The sequence below is a fragment of the Chinchilla lanigera genome, unplaced genomic scaffold (genome assembly GCF_000276665.1).
Source record: "Chinchilla lanigera isolate Chin_1 unplaced genomic scaffold, ChiLan1.0 scaffold00116, whole genome shotgun sequence".
Classification (NCBI taxonomy): Eukaryota; Metazoa; Chordata; class Mammalia; order Rodentia; family Chinchillidae; genus Chinchilla; species Chinchilla lanigera.
Window position 1 is genome coordinate 2263157 of NW_004955517.1, and position 14347 is coordinate 2277503.

The 14347-nt window shown below is 41.9% G+C and overlaps 1 protein-coding gene and 1 long non-coding RNA gene across 2 annotated transcripts in view; one reads left to right on the forward strand and one right to left on the reverse strand.

The window, feature by feature from the left end:
• The window catches only part of LOC102023946, a 97959-nt gene that overhangs the window by 29346 nt on the left and 54266 nt on the right, over nucleotides 1–14347 (forward strand). The window lies entirely within an intron of this gene.
• Nucleotides 1–14347, reverse strand: part of Synpr (synaptoporin) — a 181192-nt gene that overhangs the window by 2077 nt on the left and 164768 nt on the right. Inside the window, exon 4 of the mRNA XM_005409042.2 lies at nucleotides 5512–5703. Coding sequence (XP_005409099.1) covers nucleotides 5512–5703 — 192 coding nt within the window. The remainder of the gene's footprint in view (nucleotides 1–5511; nucleotides 5704–14347) is intronic.

Below are 14347 nucleotides of genomic sequence, written 5' to 3' on the forward strand. Positions count from 1 at the left end.
ATTATCTCCCCAGATTAGGTGTTCCTCATGGAGCATAAGATTATCTCAAAGTGCACAGCGATGAGTTCTTTTAATTTAATAATCATGCATTAATTTATAAGGTTACCTTTTCTTTATGGCTGGAGGTACTACTTACCCACTTATTGTAATGATATAAGGAAAATGAACTGATTTAGACCAAAGCGAGTAAAGCCCTATACGAGCAACAGGCAGGTAAGCACGTGTGTGAGCACACAAGGAAGCTGGATCTCCCCACAGCCACACATTTTGAACCTGTCACTTTCAGAAGTGGAGGCTGAAACCAGACAGAGGATAAGGTGTGGGTGGCAGAGAGGTGTGAAATGTTTCCTGAAGAACTGGGTAGGATTTGGGCATGGTGGTGCATGCCTTGATCCCAGTCATTTGGGAGACTGAGGCAGGAGGATCATGGGTTTGATCCTAGGCACTTAGTAAGATCCTGTGTCAAAAAAAGAGGGGGACTCAGGGGGTAACCCAGTGCTCCCTGGGTTCAGTCCCCTGTGCTTAAAAAGAAGGCAAAACAAACTAAAGAACTAGATGTGAGCTTTCCTCTGGAATTTCTCTTACTTCCCCGGAGGTCTTGGTGTTGCTTCCCCAGGGCCTGAGCACAAGATGGATACAGAACAGTCTATTATTGTAGGAGGCCCAAACAGGAGTCTGAATTATGTGGCTGGTTTTGCAGCTTTCTCCAAGCTCTGCTGGTGGACTGGGAACCATCCCCAGGTTATTGAAGCCACTCCACACCTTGGAGACAGGTAACAGCGTGTGATACAAAGCCATGATACATGAAAGTATATTTGGCCACCACTCCAGGGTGACACTGACCAAGCAAAGTGGCCTTAGGCAGTGGCCATGGTGCTGGAGCAGGGTGCTGGGAAGTCTCTTGTCAGTCAGGGTTTACCCCATGGCTTCTAGCTGGCGGGGCTGTGTGGAGTGCCCCGCGGGTGTGGTGTGGAGGTGTGAGGTATAGGCAGGGTGCAGGGCCTTAGTGGATTGGCACAGGAGCTAGTTATCCATGTTTTAGCAGCACCACCTGATGGCAGACCTGTCTTGGTGTGGGCTCCTGGGCTTGGGAATTAGTGAGGCCTCTACACTGTATTTTCTGGCCCTGTGACTCTGGACAAGGTGTTTTGTCTGTAGACTTCAGGTTTTTTCTTTCTTGTATGGAATGAAGACAATAATTCTTTCCTTGAGGCTAGTTGGAGGATTAAAGAGGATATGTACAAAGTAGACAGGACTGGACACAGTAGTAAATACTAAATGGTAAGCTGTGCTTTGAATCACTTTATAAAATATTATCATGAATTGTATTCCTTTGATTATTTTGCTGCTACATAAATTAAAGTGAGCTTTATTCTTGAGGGATGACAGTAGCTAAACGGAGTAGTAATTAGACCCTCAGCTGAGCTAATTGAAGACTGGCTTATGGAGACCTCTCTCCCTACCTTACCTCTCTTTATCTCTTTTCCTATTTCAAATCCTTTTCTTCCTTTAACATTAATTGAGAGACTATTTTGTGTCGTGCCCTAGACTACCCACTCGGGGAGATACAAAATAGAAAGAAGTCGTAATAATCACTGGATCAAAATGAATTAAGCAATTGGTGACAAAAACTCTAATTTGTACATAGGATATTTTAACTGTGTATATGGTAAATAGGATGTTTTCCCCTAAAAGGGGAGATCTTGATTAAAAGGTCCTTTTGTAAGTGTATGTCAGTGTATAAAAGGAAAAAAATCAAGGGGCATTTTCAGATATGAAGCAATGACTCTGTCCAAGGCTATGACATTATCTGTTTCCTGTCTCTTGATCTCTCTGCTTTTCCCTCTGCTAATTAGCTTTTAAAAAACTGGAGGCTCAAGAAGCACCCAGAAATCTAGGAAATGCAATTTCAAAGTAGGAACATAAACAAGACACTGGCAGGGACATATTTAAGGAGCACTGATTTCCTAAGACGTTGTCATCACAGATATCCTCCATGGCTTGGCTGGCACGTTTTAGGGGCACGTGGGTCCTTGAAGTGCTTTGTGCCATTTTGTTGCAACTGAAATCTGGGGATGAATTTGGTCTCAAGCTCAAATGTGGGGACGACAGAAAGGGAGATGGAAAGAGACCGTATATTACATGAGAAAGAATGGGAAGACGAATTTTAGCTCACCTAAGAAGATGTCTTGAGTTTGCCTAGGGTGAAGCTGGAGACACAAAGTACAAATTGTGGATAAAATGGTTATATTCAGGGAACTTTTAATAATAACTGAGATATCTGAAGCTTTTCACTCCTCCCTACCTCCCTTTGGACTCCACACTATTAACACTAACGAAAATGAATACATTTTTGCAGCAGCTTGCAGGGGAGTGTTTGCATTTACCAAGCATTTGCCATATGCTGGGTACCATGTTAGTTTTGTGTGTGTGTGTGTGTGTGTGTGTGTGTATGTGTGTGTCTTATCTTACTGAATCCTTTCAACAGTCTTGAGGTCTATTCTATAATTATCCTTGTTTTACAGATGATGATGTTTTAATGAGCTGAATCAATTTTTCTAAGGGTGATTATCATAGACTGGAGCCAGGATTCAAGTGCTTGCAGCCTAACTCCAGCACTGTGCCTTTCACCATTTTGGGAGGCAACTGCACTAGGACAGTCTGATCCCAGCAGCGGTAAGAGCGACACCTTCCGTAGTTCTTAACCTCAGCTCCCTGCATTGGTTGATATTTGGACAGGGCACCTACTTTTCAATGTTACTGTAAAATTATAGTTGCCCAAGTGCTTTAAGAAAGTAAATTTGTTCCTAAAGTAGAAGACATGATTATTATTATGCCCTGCCCCTTTGTTGGCACAGGTCACTTGTTATGATGTGTGTCTGACTTCTCCAAAACCTGCACTTGCCAAGCAGGGTGAGTTCTGTGAGCCCTGTTTTGAATACGTGATTTCCCAGCTGTTGAGATACCTGAGCTGTGGTGGGTTAGCGAGGTTCTCTTTACCAGACATTTGGAATTGGACTGGAGTGGTGTTAGTTCAGCCCATGCTGCTTTTCAAAAGGAAAAATAAACTTAGAGACTGTAAGGTCATTACCTTCTGGCATGTGTGCAGGAAAACAACAAAATTCTATTGGGAAAGACAGAATAATGTGTTACTCTCATAATGCTGAGACATTCTCGACAGAAAGACACAGGGATACAGAAAGAGGCAAGAGATGGAAGATGAGAACTTTTAAATTTCCTGACAGTCCCTCGGATCCTGAATCGGGAGTCTACCAGGGGAAGGCACATTTTCTAGTGTTTTTCCAATTATTTTAAGTTTTTGCATACGGTAGCTCAATATTACTTGAAGTCTAACATGTTTGTAATTTTAGAACAAGTTTATGTTTTCCCTGATTTTGATAATATATGTCAGGTTTCCTTTGCAGAGTCAAGTTTCAGTCAAATGGCTTGAGCCTTCTCCTAGGACCTTGCAGTTTGAGCAGAGACATGCAGGGTTAGGGAAAACTTCTCCAAAGGCAACTCCAAGAGCCTATTCTTTGGTAGCTGACGTCCAGAACCTTGGTTCTGCTCTAGATTCTGCCCTTTCTTTCCTCAGGTCTCATCAGTTTATGAGCTACTTGACGTCTTTCCAAAGCCTGTGTTTTCCCTGATGAGGTTGGAGACAGCTTCTTTATTCGCAACCCAAATATTTGAATGCACACAGACATTGATACCAGGACAGGTGTCTAGAAAACACACTTAAGAGATGTGAGGATTCCTTTGGTTTAGTCACCCCGAGCTGACTTTCCTGTTAGAGGAACTAGAAGATCCTTCACTGCTGTAGACACGTAACTGTGACAGCACTAGGCCCATCTTCCAAAGCACATCACGTTACTCGGCTTCAACCCTTCCTCTTGTTGGCCTTAGGGGAGACTCATCACACTGTTTTTCATCTTAATTCCTATCTTGCAGTCTAAACGTTATTAAAGACACCAGAAGTAGAAATAAAAGGATCAGGCAAGATGGCACAATTTGTTGGGAGATTGATTATTAAACCACAAATACTTTAGCAATTTTATCCGTACTTGGATTTTGAGATCTAAGATACAATCACTTCCATTACTACTGTCTGTAAACAACCACGGAAGCAATACTACGTGTGTCAGTGTGTACCGCAAAGTAGCCCTCTGCAGATGTGGCTGACAGTAAACAAAAGTGATGCAAGATTTTAACACACAGAGCTGCAGTTGAATCATCAGGAGCTGAGGGGCAGCACCTTCCCCTTTTGTAAGTACTTCCCACACTGCATTTCAGAAAGCTGTCAAAAGGCAGGCAAACCTTGAAGCACAGATTATTATTTTTAGGGTTTGCTAAAGAAGAATGTTCTTTTAACAATCACTGCTGAGCCTCCTGTTCTTTGATAAATGTTGTGTTTTGTTGCCATTGTAGCTCATGTCTGTCTCAGACACAGCTTCTTTCTTTTGAATAACACCACTTTTTACTCTTAAATAAATTAAGAATCCAATTTAGCATCTTTGTTAACTGTCAGATTTCCTCTCTTCCTGTAAGAGCCATACACGTGATGACAATAGTTGACGAATGTTCAACGAATATAGTGCATCTTTTCTAAAGCTATTGTTGTGGTTTGTACCCACATTCTCAGAGGTGGCTAAATTAAGGGTTGTGTAATAGCTAAATTAGCCCACTGATTGGTTTAGTACAGTTATGGGTGTATAGCGTAGATCTGGGTGTGGCTAATGGGAAGGCCCATCCTAGGTGTGGGGGTTACCAGTCAATAAGCTTGAAGCCTGGGTGGGATAAAAGGGAAAGGGAGGCTCACAGCCCCCCTCAGGCCCCCTCACTGTTTCCTCCTCTGTCATGTGTCTCTGCTTGCCACCTTGTCTTGGAGCCAATCAACTATGGAATAAAACCCCTCTAAGCTGTGAGCTAAAATAAACTTTTCCTCCTTTAATTTGTAGGTGTCAGGTGTTTTGTCCCAGTAATGAGAAAGTAACTGGGGCACCTTTCAAGCAACTAAAGCAGGAGTATGAAGAAGATAAAAATTATCATGACTAGAATAAGTACTTTTTATGCCATATGTCTCCTTTTGCATTCTACTAAGTTTGCACATTTTTCTTCCATCAGATGGATGTATTCTAACTACGCTGGCTTAAGTAATATCCTCTTCCCAGGAAATTTCTACATCATCAAATACTCCTTTAAACTTCTAGCAGGCTTCAGTTTAACATTCAGACTTCATATGTGTTTCTGGAATACAATTCTAACTCGACCATCATCTAAGTAGCAGATGCTAATACTAGGTTTTTATTAATAGTGCTATATTTGGAGGCATTAAAGTATATAGATTCTGACAATAAAAACCTTGAAGGCCAGATGATCATCTTGTACCCAGAGTGAAATATTACCGTTTTTTATAGGTCTAGCTCTGAGGGCAGAAATTTCCAAGATGGCTTTGGAGATGTTTTCTTATCTATTGACTGGCCAAGAGGACTTAGGAGGTAGCATACTTACCACAGAGGTGTTTAAGCTGGACATGACAGGGCTGTGGACCACCATGCATTTGTTGGATGGCTGCTTGCAAGCTGACATTAATAACAAGACTTCTTTGGGGTCTGTTGCAACTTTGACATCAGACAGTCCCTTTGCCCAAGCGGATGAACCCACCAACCACAGGAATGAGAAAACTACAGTTACAATGAAGTCCTGCAGAAACAAGGGTGAAACAGGAAAAGAAAATAGATGTGAGTGTAGAAACAAATCCATTAGCTTATACAAACACTTGGCTTGCTTTTTGGGAATTCCATGATCCCAGAGCATTAGGACTATAAGAAACATGTGGAAAACAAATAAAGGCTTTGTGATATAGAATTACATAAGATAAATTGTACTACCACTAATAATTATTAAGTGTTTACTGTGTCCCAGGGATAATGCCAAGAGTTTACAATCCTCATGGAGTAGTTTCTACAAGATTCCTGTAAAAAAGTTACTGCTATCATTCTATTTTAGATGGTAAAGTGAGACACAGGATGGTACCCAGTTTATCTGAGACTACACAGGTGATTAGCAATGGCATCCTGACTACTTAATCTAAGCTCTTAACCACCATGCTGTGATTTCAAACACTAAGAGAGATTGCCAGTTGACAAAGACTCCTAGGTGGCAATATTCATTTACGCACCTGGTTGTTAACGAATTTATGCATTATCTATTTTATGCCTGAAACTGTGTATCAAGTAGAAGACAGCAATAGCTACAGTGTTTTGGGTCTACTAAAGTTTTATATAAAGTTACCTCTACCACACGATTGTGGTAGATAGTATTTGTAAAATTTTGATTAGCCTAGTTGTGGAGGCAGAAATTTACAAGATGGTTCATAAATTAAATCTCCCATTTTAAAGTGAGGAAACCGAGGCCCCAAGAGGTACAAGGCAACACATAGAAAGTGTCAAAACCACAACACAGTTCTAGGTCTGCCTGACTCTCAAAAACTCCTGATATTTGTGCAGTGGAAAGAACTGTCTTTATTTTTACCAGGGAAAATCTCTCTGATGTAAGGGAATGACTTTTAGAGCAGCATCTCCAAACATCTGAAGGGACAACTTCTCAAGTCTTTTCTCATGACTCAGAGAGGATAACATTGTCTAAGAGCTAAGCAGACCACACCCTAACAGAGTAGGACAATTTTTCAGGTTTCCTCTGTTTATATTTGACTACTGTAAAAGCAGTATGTGCTGCTTACCTAAAATAATAAAAACACACACCTAGAAATGGAAATTATAAATTTCACACATCGACAGAAACAGGCTACTCTTTTACTCTAAACAATAAATCACCCACATGGAAAATGCATTTCTTTCCTGCCAGGACGTAGCGTGTCCCACGTGCTGGTTGTCATCTCCCAGCGGAGTGTGTGAGAGATGGTCTTCCAGACCCTATGCTCTACACCGGGGCCCTCACACTGCACAGAGGCTGTTTGGTTCTAGAGGTGCTAGGTGACCCTTGTGGTGCCTGCTTGCAGGGCCAGGTAACCAGGAGTGGCCAAGTCTCCCTAGCAGTTGGCCCATCCAGCAACTGTTGTGATTTATGTAACTCACTAGTTTAGTTTTTTATGTTGATGTTTGAGTATTTTGACTATTTCAGCAGAACTCATGGTCTGTTTACAGGGTTTGCGGCTTGGGTATTTTAATATTGTTCTTTACTTTGTCTTCTGCACCCGCCCTTCTTTCCCCTTTCTTTCCTTCTCATTTTTGATTAGCTTCATCGTGAGTTTTCTACCTTTGTAAGCCATCTTAAGACCTTTGTGGACTGAAACAGAGGAAATAAACAAGTAAATAAATGCTATGTTTATCACTGTTTCTAACATTTATGAGAACATTTGAAATTTAAAAAACTCCAATGAATGGGTTTGGATTAAAAGTTGGAAGAATGGTGACAAATAAAGTACAGTGATTGTGTCAAATTACAACTTTCTGTTATGTATGATGTGATACTTCTTCTCATTCATTCATTCGCTCACACATTCAAGTGGTTTTTAAAAATTTTTTGGTGATCCTGTGGAGTGAACCCAGGGCCTTCCAACTGAGCTACATCCCCGGCCCCTTTTATTCTTTTTATTTTGAGACATGGTCTCTCTAAGTTCTAGGCTGGACTTGAACTTGCAGCCATCCCTCTCATCCTCCCAGAGGTGCTGGGGTTACAGGCATGTGCTTCCAAGCCCAGCTCAGACGGTGAATGTTGATTAATGTGAGAAGTCTTGAGCAAAGCCTTATGGGACATAAAAACATGCAGAATGAGAACTCTGCTTTTGCTATCACGTATTTGCTCGGGCCCATAGTTAACATATAACCCAACTCCGCAGAGTGGTGGTCATATTATTGGAAGCAGACTTGGTCTTCTGCACCCATCCTTGTGGGAGGCCAGTAGGATGGTAAGACAAGAAGAGTGCAGGAAGGACCTTTCAGTTGGAAGTGGGAGAAAATCATGCCAACCCTTTTAGATTTATTTTTCAAATACTAGTAATACCTAGTATTTATTGAGCACTTACTAGGATAGTTCCTAGTCCACATGTATTAGCTCATTTAATCCTGACAGCAGCACAGGGTGTCAGTCCTGCCCTCACTGTGCCATCGAGGAAACAGAAAGACCAAGAGGTTAAATGGTGTGGCCAAAGTCACAAACTAGTAGGTGGAGGACCAGGATGCTGTGCACGGCCACTTGCCTCTGCTTAAAAAGTTTTTCCAAGGATGAACGTGAAGTCCTACTTGATTTAAATAAGGAAAATAGTAATGAAGCATCATGATTGTGGCCCAGGATCTGTGACACTGGACTAAGGATGGTGTTTTGGGAGGCTGACCCAACCTTGCTCTCCTAGTGCCATCTTGTAAAGAGGGATCTGTGTGAATTATCTCTTCACTGAGTTCAAATCTTGGACTCTGTCTTCAGACAGACCTGGGTTTGAATCCTCAGTCCTATGCCTACCAGCCTTGTGTGCTTAGGGGAGTTGCCAGACATCTTGAAGCCTCATTTTGCCTCTCAGTAAGTGGGGATAATAACAGTACCTTCCTTGTAGCAGGGTGGTGAGGATCAAAAAGATACAACAAATAAAATGAGTTTCACTCTCCTAGCAAAGAGTCAGTGATCAGTGAATAGAAACTTGAACAGTCACCCACAAAAGCAATGTCATCACCACTAATACAGACACTCTGCTGCCCTGGTCAGGAGCTTCCAGCCTCACAGTCTCCCTTAGGCAATTTGTGTCTACAGAGGTGGAAAGATGGAGATTTTGAACAAGATTGTAAAGTGCAGCATCTAAACATAATTTCAAAGTTGGAAATTAGGTATATGCCCAACAATATGGAAATCAGTGTACATCCATTGAAGATAACGCTGCAGAACATTACTTATTGACAAAGTTCATTTATTCCAGCGCAGCAGGGAGAACAATTCTACTTAACTTGAGTTCAGCTCAGCGCATACATCCTCTGCTCCAAACTGCCATCGCGCCCACCTCCTCAGAATGACAGCCCCAGGGGCCGGGGCTCCTAGGAGCCTCGTGGCGGCTCTGACCGTCTCTGTCACCTGGGTCTCTGCTCCACTCTTCCACCCTTCCCGCCAGCCTCATGGACCACTCACCTATGTTCAAACCCACTGGGAACAAGCGCGACTCGGAGTCACCTGGGACTGACCCTCCCCCCTCGTATCAACTTGGCTTCGCCCCTTCTCCCTTAAAGTCTCTGCTCTTGTACCATACCTAGGTACCTTCTTGACAACCGTATATAACGGACATCCCCCAATTAAATTCCCTTTTGACTTTAATTTTAACCCTTACATGTCTAGTGTTCCATTTTTTAGATAGCCATTACAATGGAATGTAATGACATTTTTTTTCTCTTCAAATTCTTATTCCTTGAATTTCTCTAGGTAACATATATAAGTTCCGTGCAAAAATTTTAAAAAATTGCCATCTTTGGCATAGGTGGGTTAATCGTCCCAGTTTTCCCTTTACTCGCTGATATACTTGCTTTTTAATTGTCTCCATCTCCCCGAGCTAAAAGGTAAGCATCTCAGGGGTAACTTTGTCAGTAATGACCCATAGCAGGTCCCAGTAAATATGTCTTAAATGAATGAATATAAAAGGAAATATTTCTGATGGATTGATCAGTGGAAATAGCAGGGCAGGGCTCTGCCTGAGGTAGGAATGGCCTTGGTACTCGCTCTCCCTCTGTACAAAATCCCTTCCCTGGACATCCCAGCCATGTGACGTGTGGCTTATCAGGTTCCCATTAATGGTTGCCTCTCCTAAAATGCTAAAATGGTTGCTGTCCTAGAGTTTTCTTTCTTTCTTTCTGATAGGGTATTATCATGCAGTTCAGACTGGTCTTGAACTCACTATGTAGCCCAGGCTGGCTTTGAACTTGTGTTGATCTTCCTGTCTCAGCCTCCTGAGTAATAAGATTTAGAGCTGTGAACTAGAGACCATACTCATAAGTGAAATACATCAAACATACATGTGCAAGCACCTCATTGTTTCACTAGTGTAAAACCTGAAAGAGTTAATTTAAACTCGGAGGTATGATAGACATTGTGAAATGATAGGAAAGCACTCAAGGGTAAAGGGCAACTGGGATGTGGGAAAAGAGAAGGGAAAGAAGGAGAAATTTTGTATGTATGTATATACAGGATAGTTAACTTGGTTGTTCTACTGTCTTATATTTCTTTGCTGAAAGAAACTGTCAATAAGTCCTTGGTTGATCAATATTGCATGACTCTATCTGTTTTCATGAGAAACCACTTTGAAGATATCAATATGTAATACAGCAAGCATTGTTAATTTCCTACCACTTTGTAACTCCTTATTGTCTGTACTGTTCTTTTGCTATTTTGTAAAAGATTGTCTGTCTGTTAATGTTTTCCTCCTTTTATTAAAAAAAAAAAAGATTTAGAGGCGTGGACCACCACATGTGGCTTCTCTCACTTTTCTTTCCCAATATTTTTCACAGTTTGAAAATATGTTCTCTTGCTTACCTACTTCTCCCAGTAACGTGTCAGCTTCACAGGGCTGAGGTGTCTGCCTTGCTCATTGCTTAGTCTTGGTGGAGGGGTCATCATTAACATTTGTTGAGCGGACTAATGAATTAGTGGAAGAATTAGCAAATATAGAAAATGGTCCCAATTTTGTGAAGAATGTATCTTTATGTATATAACGTAGGCTAAGAATTCACCAAGTGGTAATGGTAGGATTAGAGATGACCTTTACCTTGTTTACATAAGCTTGTCTATTTTTAAACATATTTTATAACAGAATATAGCAATGTGCCCAAGACGCTGACTGATACCGCAGTGGCTCTCCCAGACAGAACTTCAGAAGGTGGTACTAGTCCTTACAGCAGCACCAAGACTCATAATTAGATTAAATAATAAATATTAGAGTTGAGAGTATTTACACTACAGTGTTTCAAAAAGTAGGCTCAAGCCTGGCTTTCTATAAGAAAAGCATGAAGATAGTGCCAGCTAAATTGAAATTTTTTGGCTCTTTGCTTCAAACACAAACATGCTTTGGGGCTGCCTCGCAGACAGCCAGACGTGGAGCAAATACTGGACCCCACTTTCCTCTCACTCTCCAGTCTCCTGCTGAGGCTTACCCAACCGGGATCTGGGAGGTGGGGAGCCCACGGACTTGAGACCCGCGGTTCCCTCCTGGGTCAGGAGAGCAGAGCTGTCCTGAGCTGATGGCTTCTCATGTCCTCCCAGTATTGCCTGGAGAGCAGGGCCCCTGCAGAGCACCTACAGGCGTCATTACCCGTGGGGCCTGGGTACTTGTACTTGCTCTCTTTTACTTACCGGACACGGAAGCACAGACAGGAGAAACACTTATTAGTACCCTACTTTATTACTGTAGCGCACCATGAGCATTCCAAAAATGTAGAGGAAAATACACTCTTGGTGTCTTTCATGTGGATAATTACTCTATTTGGTCTTCTCTGAGTTTTAGTCAGTTTAGTACTACCTAAATTTTTTTTATTTTAGCCTATGTTAATGTTTAATATTTCACTTGAAGCTAATTATGCTTCTCACACAAATAGTTACCTTAGAAAGAAATTATACATATATTAAAAATGTTAAATCAACATAGCTTCCTGTAAATAGAAGAAAACCGCAAGCATAAATGTTAGACTGAAAATGAAACACTTTAAATTCTAGTTAGCTATGTTTGCCCAAGGCTTTGGAATCTGGGACCTTTGTTAAACTGGGAAATGAACAGGTGTTAGAGGGATATTAATGGATATTACTAGCACAGCCTAATTGAAGGGCTTGAAGTTAAAATATGGAGTTGCTTTCTTGTTCATGCTTTTAATGCCGTATTAATGATTGCCTAAGCCATTCTCTGGGCCAGCAGAGGTGACCGGTTCACACTTGGGAGTGACTTCCTTCTGAGGGTGAAGACAAGCTTCCAGTTGTTTGCAAATGCAATTCCATTCCTTGTCTATGTAATGGAGCTAGTGTATGTGTGGAACATGAGTGTGCAACGTTCACTATAGGACTTTCTGGTGCCTGTATTAAGCTCTGAAGGTATCTTCTGCTAGCTTTGTTTGTATGTTTGTCTTCATGAAGGGAGCAGCTTGTTGTTCCAAAAGTCTCCTTCTTTGGGATCTATGTGCTCCCATAAAACCCCAGGAAGCAGCCAGAGGGGGCATTAGCAACCCCTAGCAAATGCACTTAAGAGGGTTAAGTAATTGATTTGCCATGGCTCATTAAATGGTTTGCAAGTCTACTCTGAGCTCCTGATTTCATCTGGTACCCAAAGAACTCTGATAGCAATCTGGCTGCGTTTGTGCAGAATATTTGGTGTCTCTTCAGGGAAACAAGAAACTGTTTCCTCAGCAAAGAACAGGCTGGCTAGTATGGGCTGGGTGCTTTCACTCCATGCAGTTTTCTGGGAGTGTCTTGTTGCCCTCCTAAGTTGCTGCTAGCAAACTTCTTTCTGTGCCAGAATGTATTTTAATATAATAAAGCCTTTGGGCCTGGATCACTCTGGGGCATACAGGAGGGAGTCACCCTGAGGGACAGAAAACTGAACTGTTTCAGAACCAGGAAAATTCATTTCCACCTGTCACCATAGCACCAATTGATACTAGCAAACATAACCAATTATTCCATTTCTACTGACTAGCAAATACTGCCAGTATTTTAGTACAAGGCTGTATTGTTTGTTTCGCCTGGCTTTGCTATTTTTTCTTACTGACACTGCTGAGAGCCTGCAGATGGGTCAGTGTGAGTCCTCAGTGCAAGCAGACTCCCTTTGCTAACTGGCTCTGGCATCTCAGAAGGATGCAGTGCACTAGAAACACAAAACCTTGGGAGACGGCTGCTCCGTGGAGGGCGGAGTCCTGGCGTTGCCTCAGAAGAGAGAAGAGTCAAGCAGGGGCTGGATAGGACACCTTCAGTCCTTCGATTTACAGGTTTGTTTCATGGTTTCATTGGAAATATGAAATAGCTGGTGAAGATTTAGGTTAAAAATCGAATACAGTAAAAGACATAGTGCCACTGATTGCTGCTCCAAACACTTCCCCACACTTCCAACATGCTTATCCCACATTCCGGCCACTTTCTGCAGCAGTTCTGGAAGTTCTCTCTCGAGTGTCTTTTTTTTTTTTTTGGTTTTTCTTCGGTACCGGGAACCGAACTCACGACCTTGCACTTGCCAGGCAGGCGCTTTGCCACTGAGCTAAATCCCCAGCCCCCTCGAGTGTCTTTATGAGATGCAATCAAAGCTACGGAAAATGTCACTGCCACGTGCCCTAAGAACATGATCTGTCCCCATCCATCTTTTTTTAAAAATTCATTTTAAAAATAAAAGAAGGAAAACATATTAACAGACAGACATCCCAGCAGATCTGGCACCATGTGACTTCTGGGCTCTTCCTCAGAATACGAATGACCATGAAAGGTGAACACTTTGAATCCATTAAGGACATCGAGGCAGCCACAACAGTGCAACTGACACACGCCCATATAATGACTTTTGGGATCCCTAGGGTTTTAACAATGCTATCGCTAAAGAGCATTTGATTTTCACCACAGCTGTTGAGAGCATGAAGATACTCATTGGATTCATTTTACAGAGGAGGAAGCCAGATGCAGGGATGTTAAGTGATGTGCTCATGTTGTCGCAGGTAATTAGGATTTGAATCCAGAACTTTGGAATCCCTGTTTAGTGAACGGTTTCTCATTATATCCAGGTTTCCTGAGATTGGTTTACCAATGACACCAAGCTGCCGAGGGAGGAAAGTGTTCTCCTTGACAATGTTCTTTCAGACTGAATGGTAAAGGAGAAAACCTCAGTTGGGTGCAAATCTGTCTGTAGCGTCTATTTGGCAAGTGCTAATCTCTTTCTATTTTTAATCAAAGATAACTGGCCCCAGGATCACAACTTTTCAGACAAGCAATGATACCTAGCTAGAACGTAGCACTGTTGGGTTTTTTATTGATTATTTCTGTTTGTTTTGGGCATACCATTTTGTCTTTTGCATACTGGGTTTCTACATCCAGTGATGGTACCAGGTTTTATTAAAATAGATTTTCTTTAACTTGAGAAAGTAATTTAATTTAAACAATAGTGAATGCTGGGTAGCCAGGTGACAGGAGCAGGGAATGAGAATGCTGGAGCCCCGGAGGGGCTGTGTGGCACCTACCAGCCCAGTGTGCGAGCACTGAGACACTGCCTCTTGGAAATCTAAGGCTGGCCACAGCTGGACGCCTTGAGTGCAATTTTAAATTTTGTAGTAGACACGTCTTTAAGAAATCAAAAACAAATCAGTGCAATTAATCACATTAGTATATTACA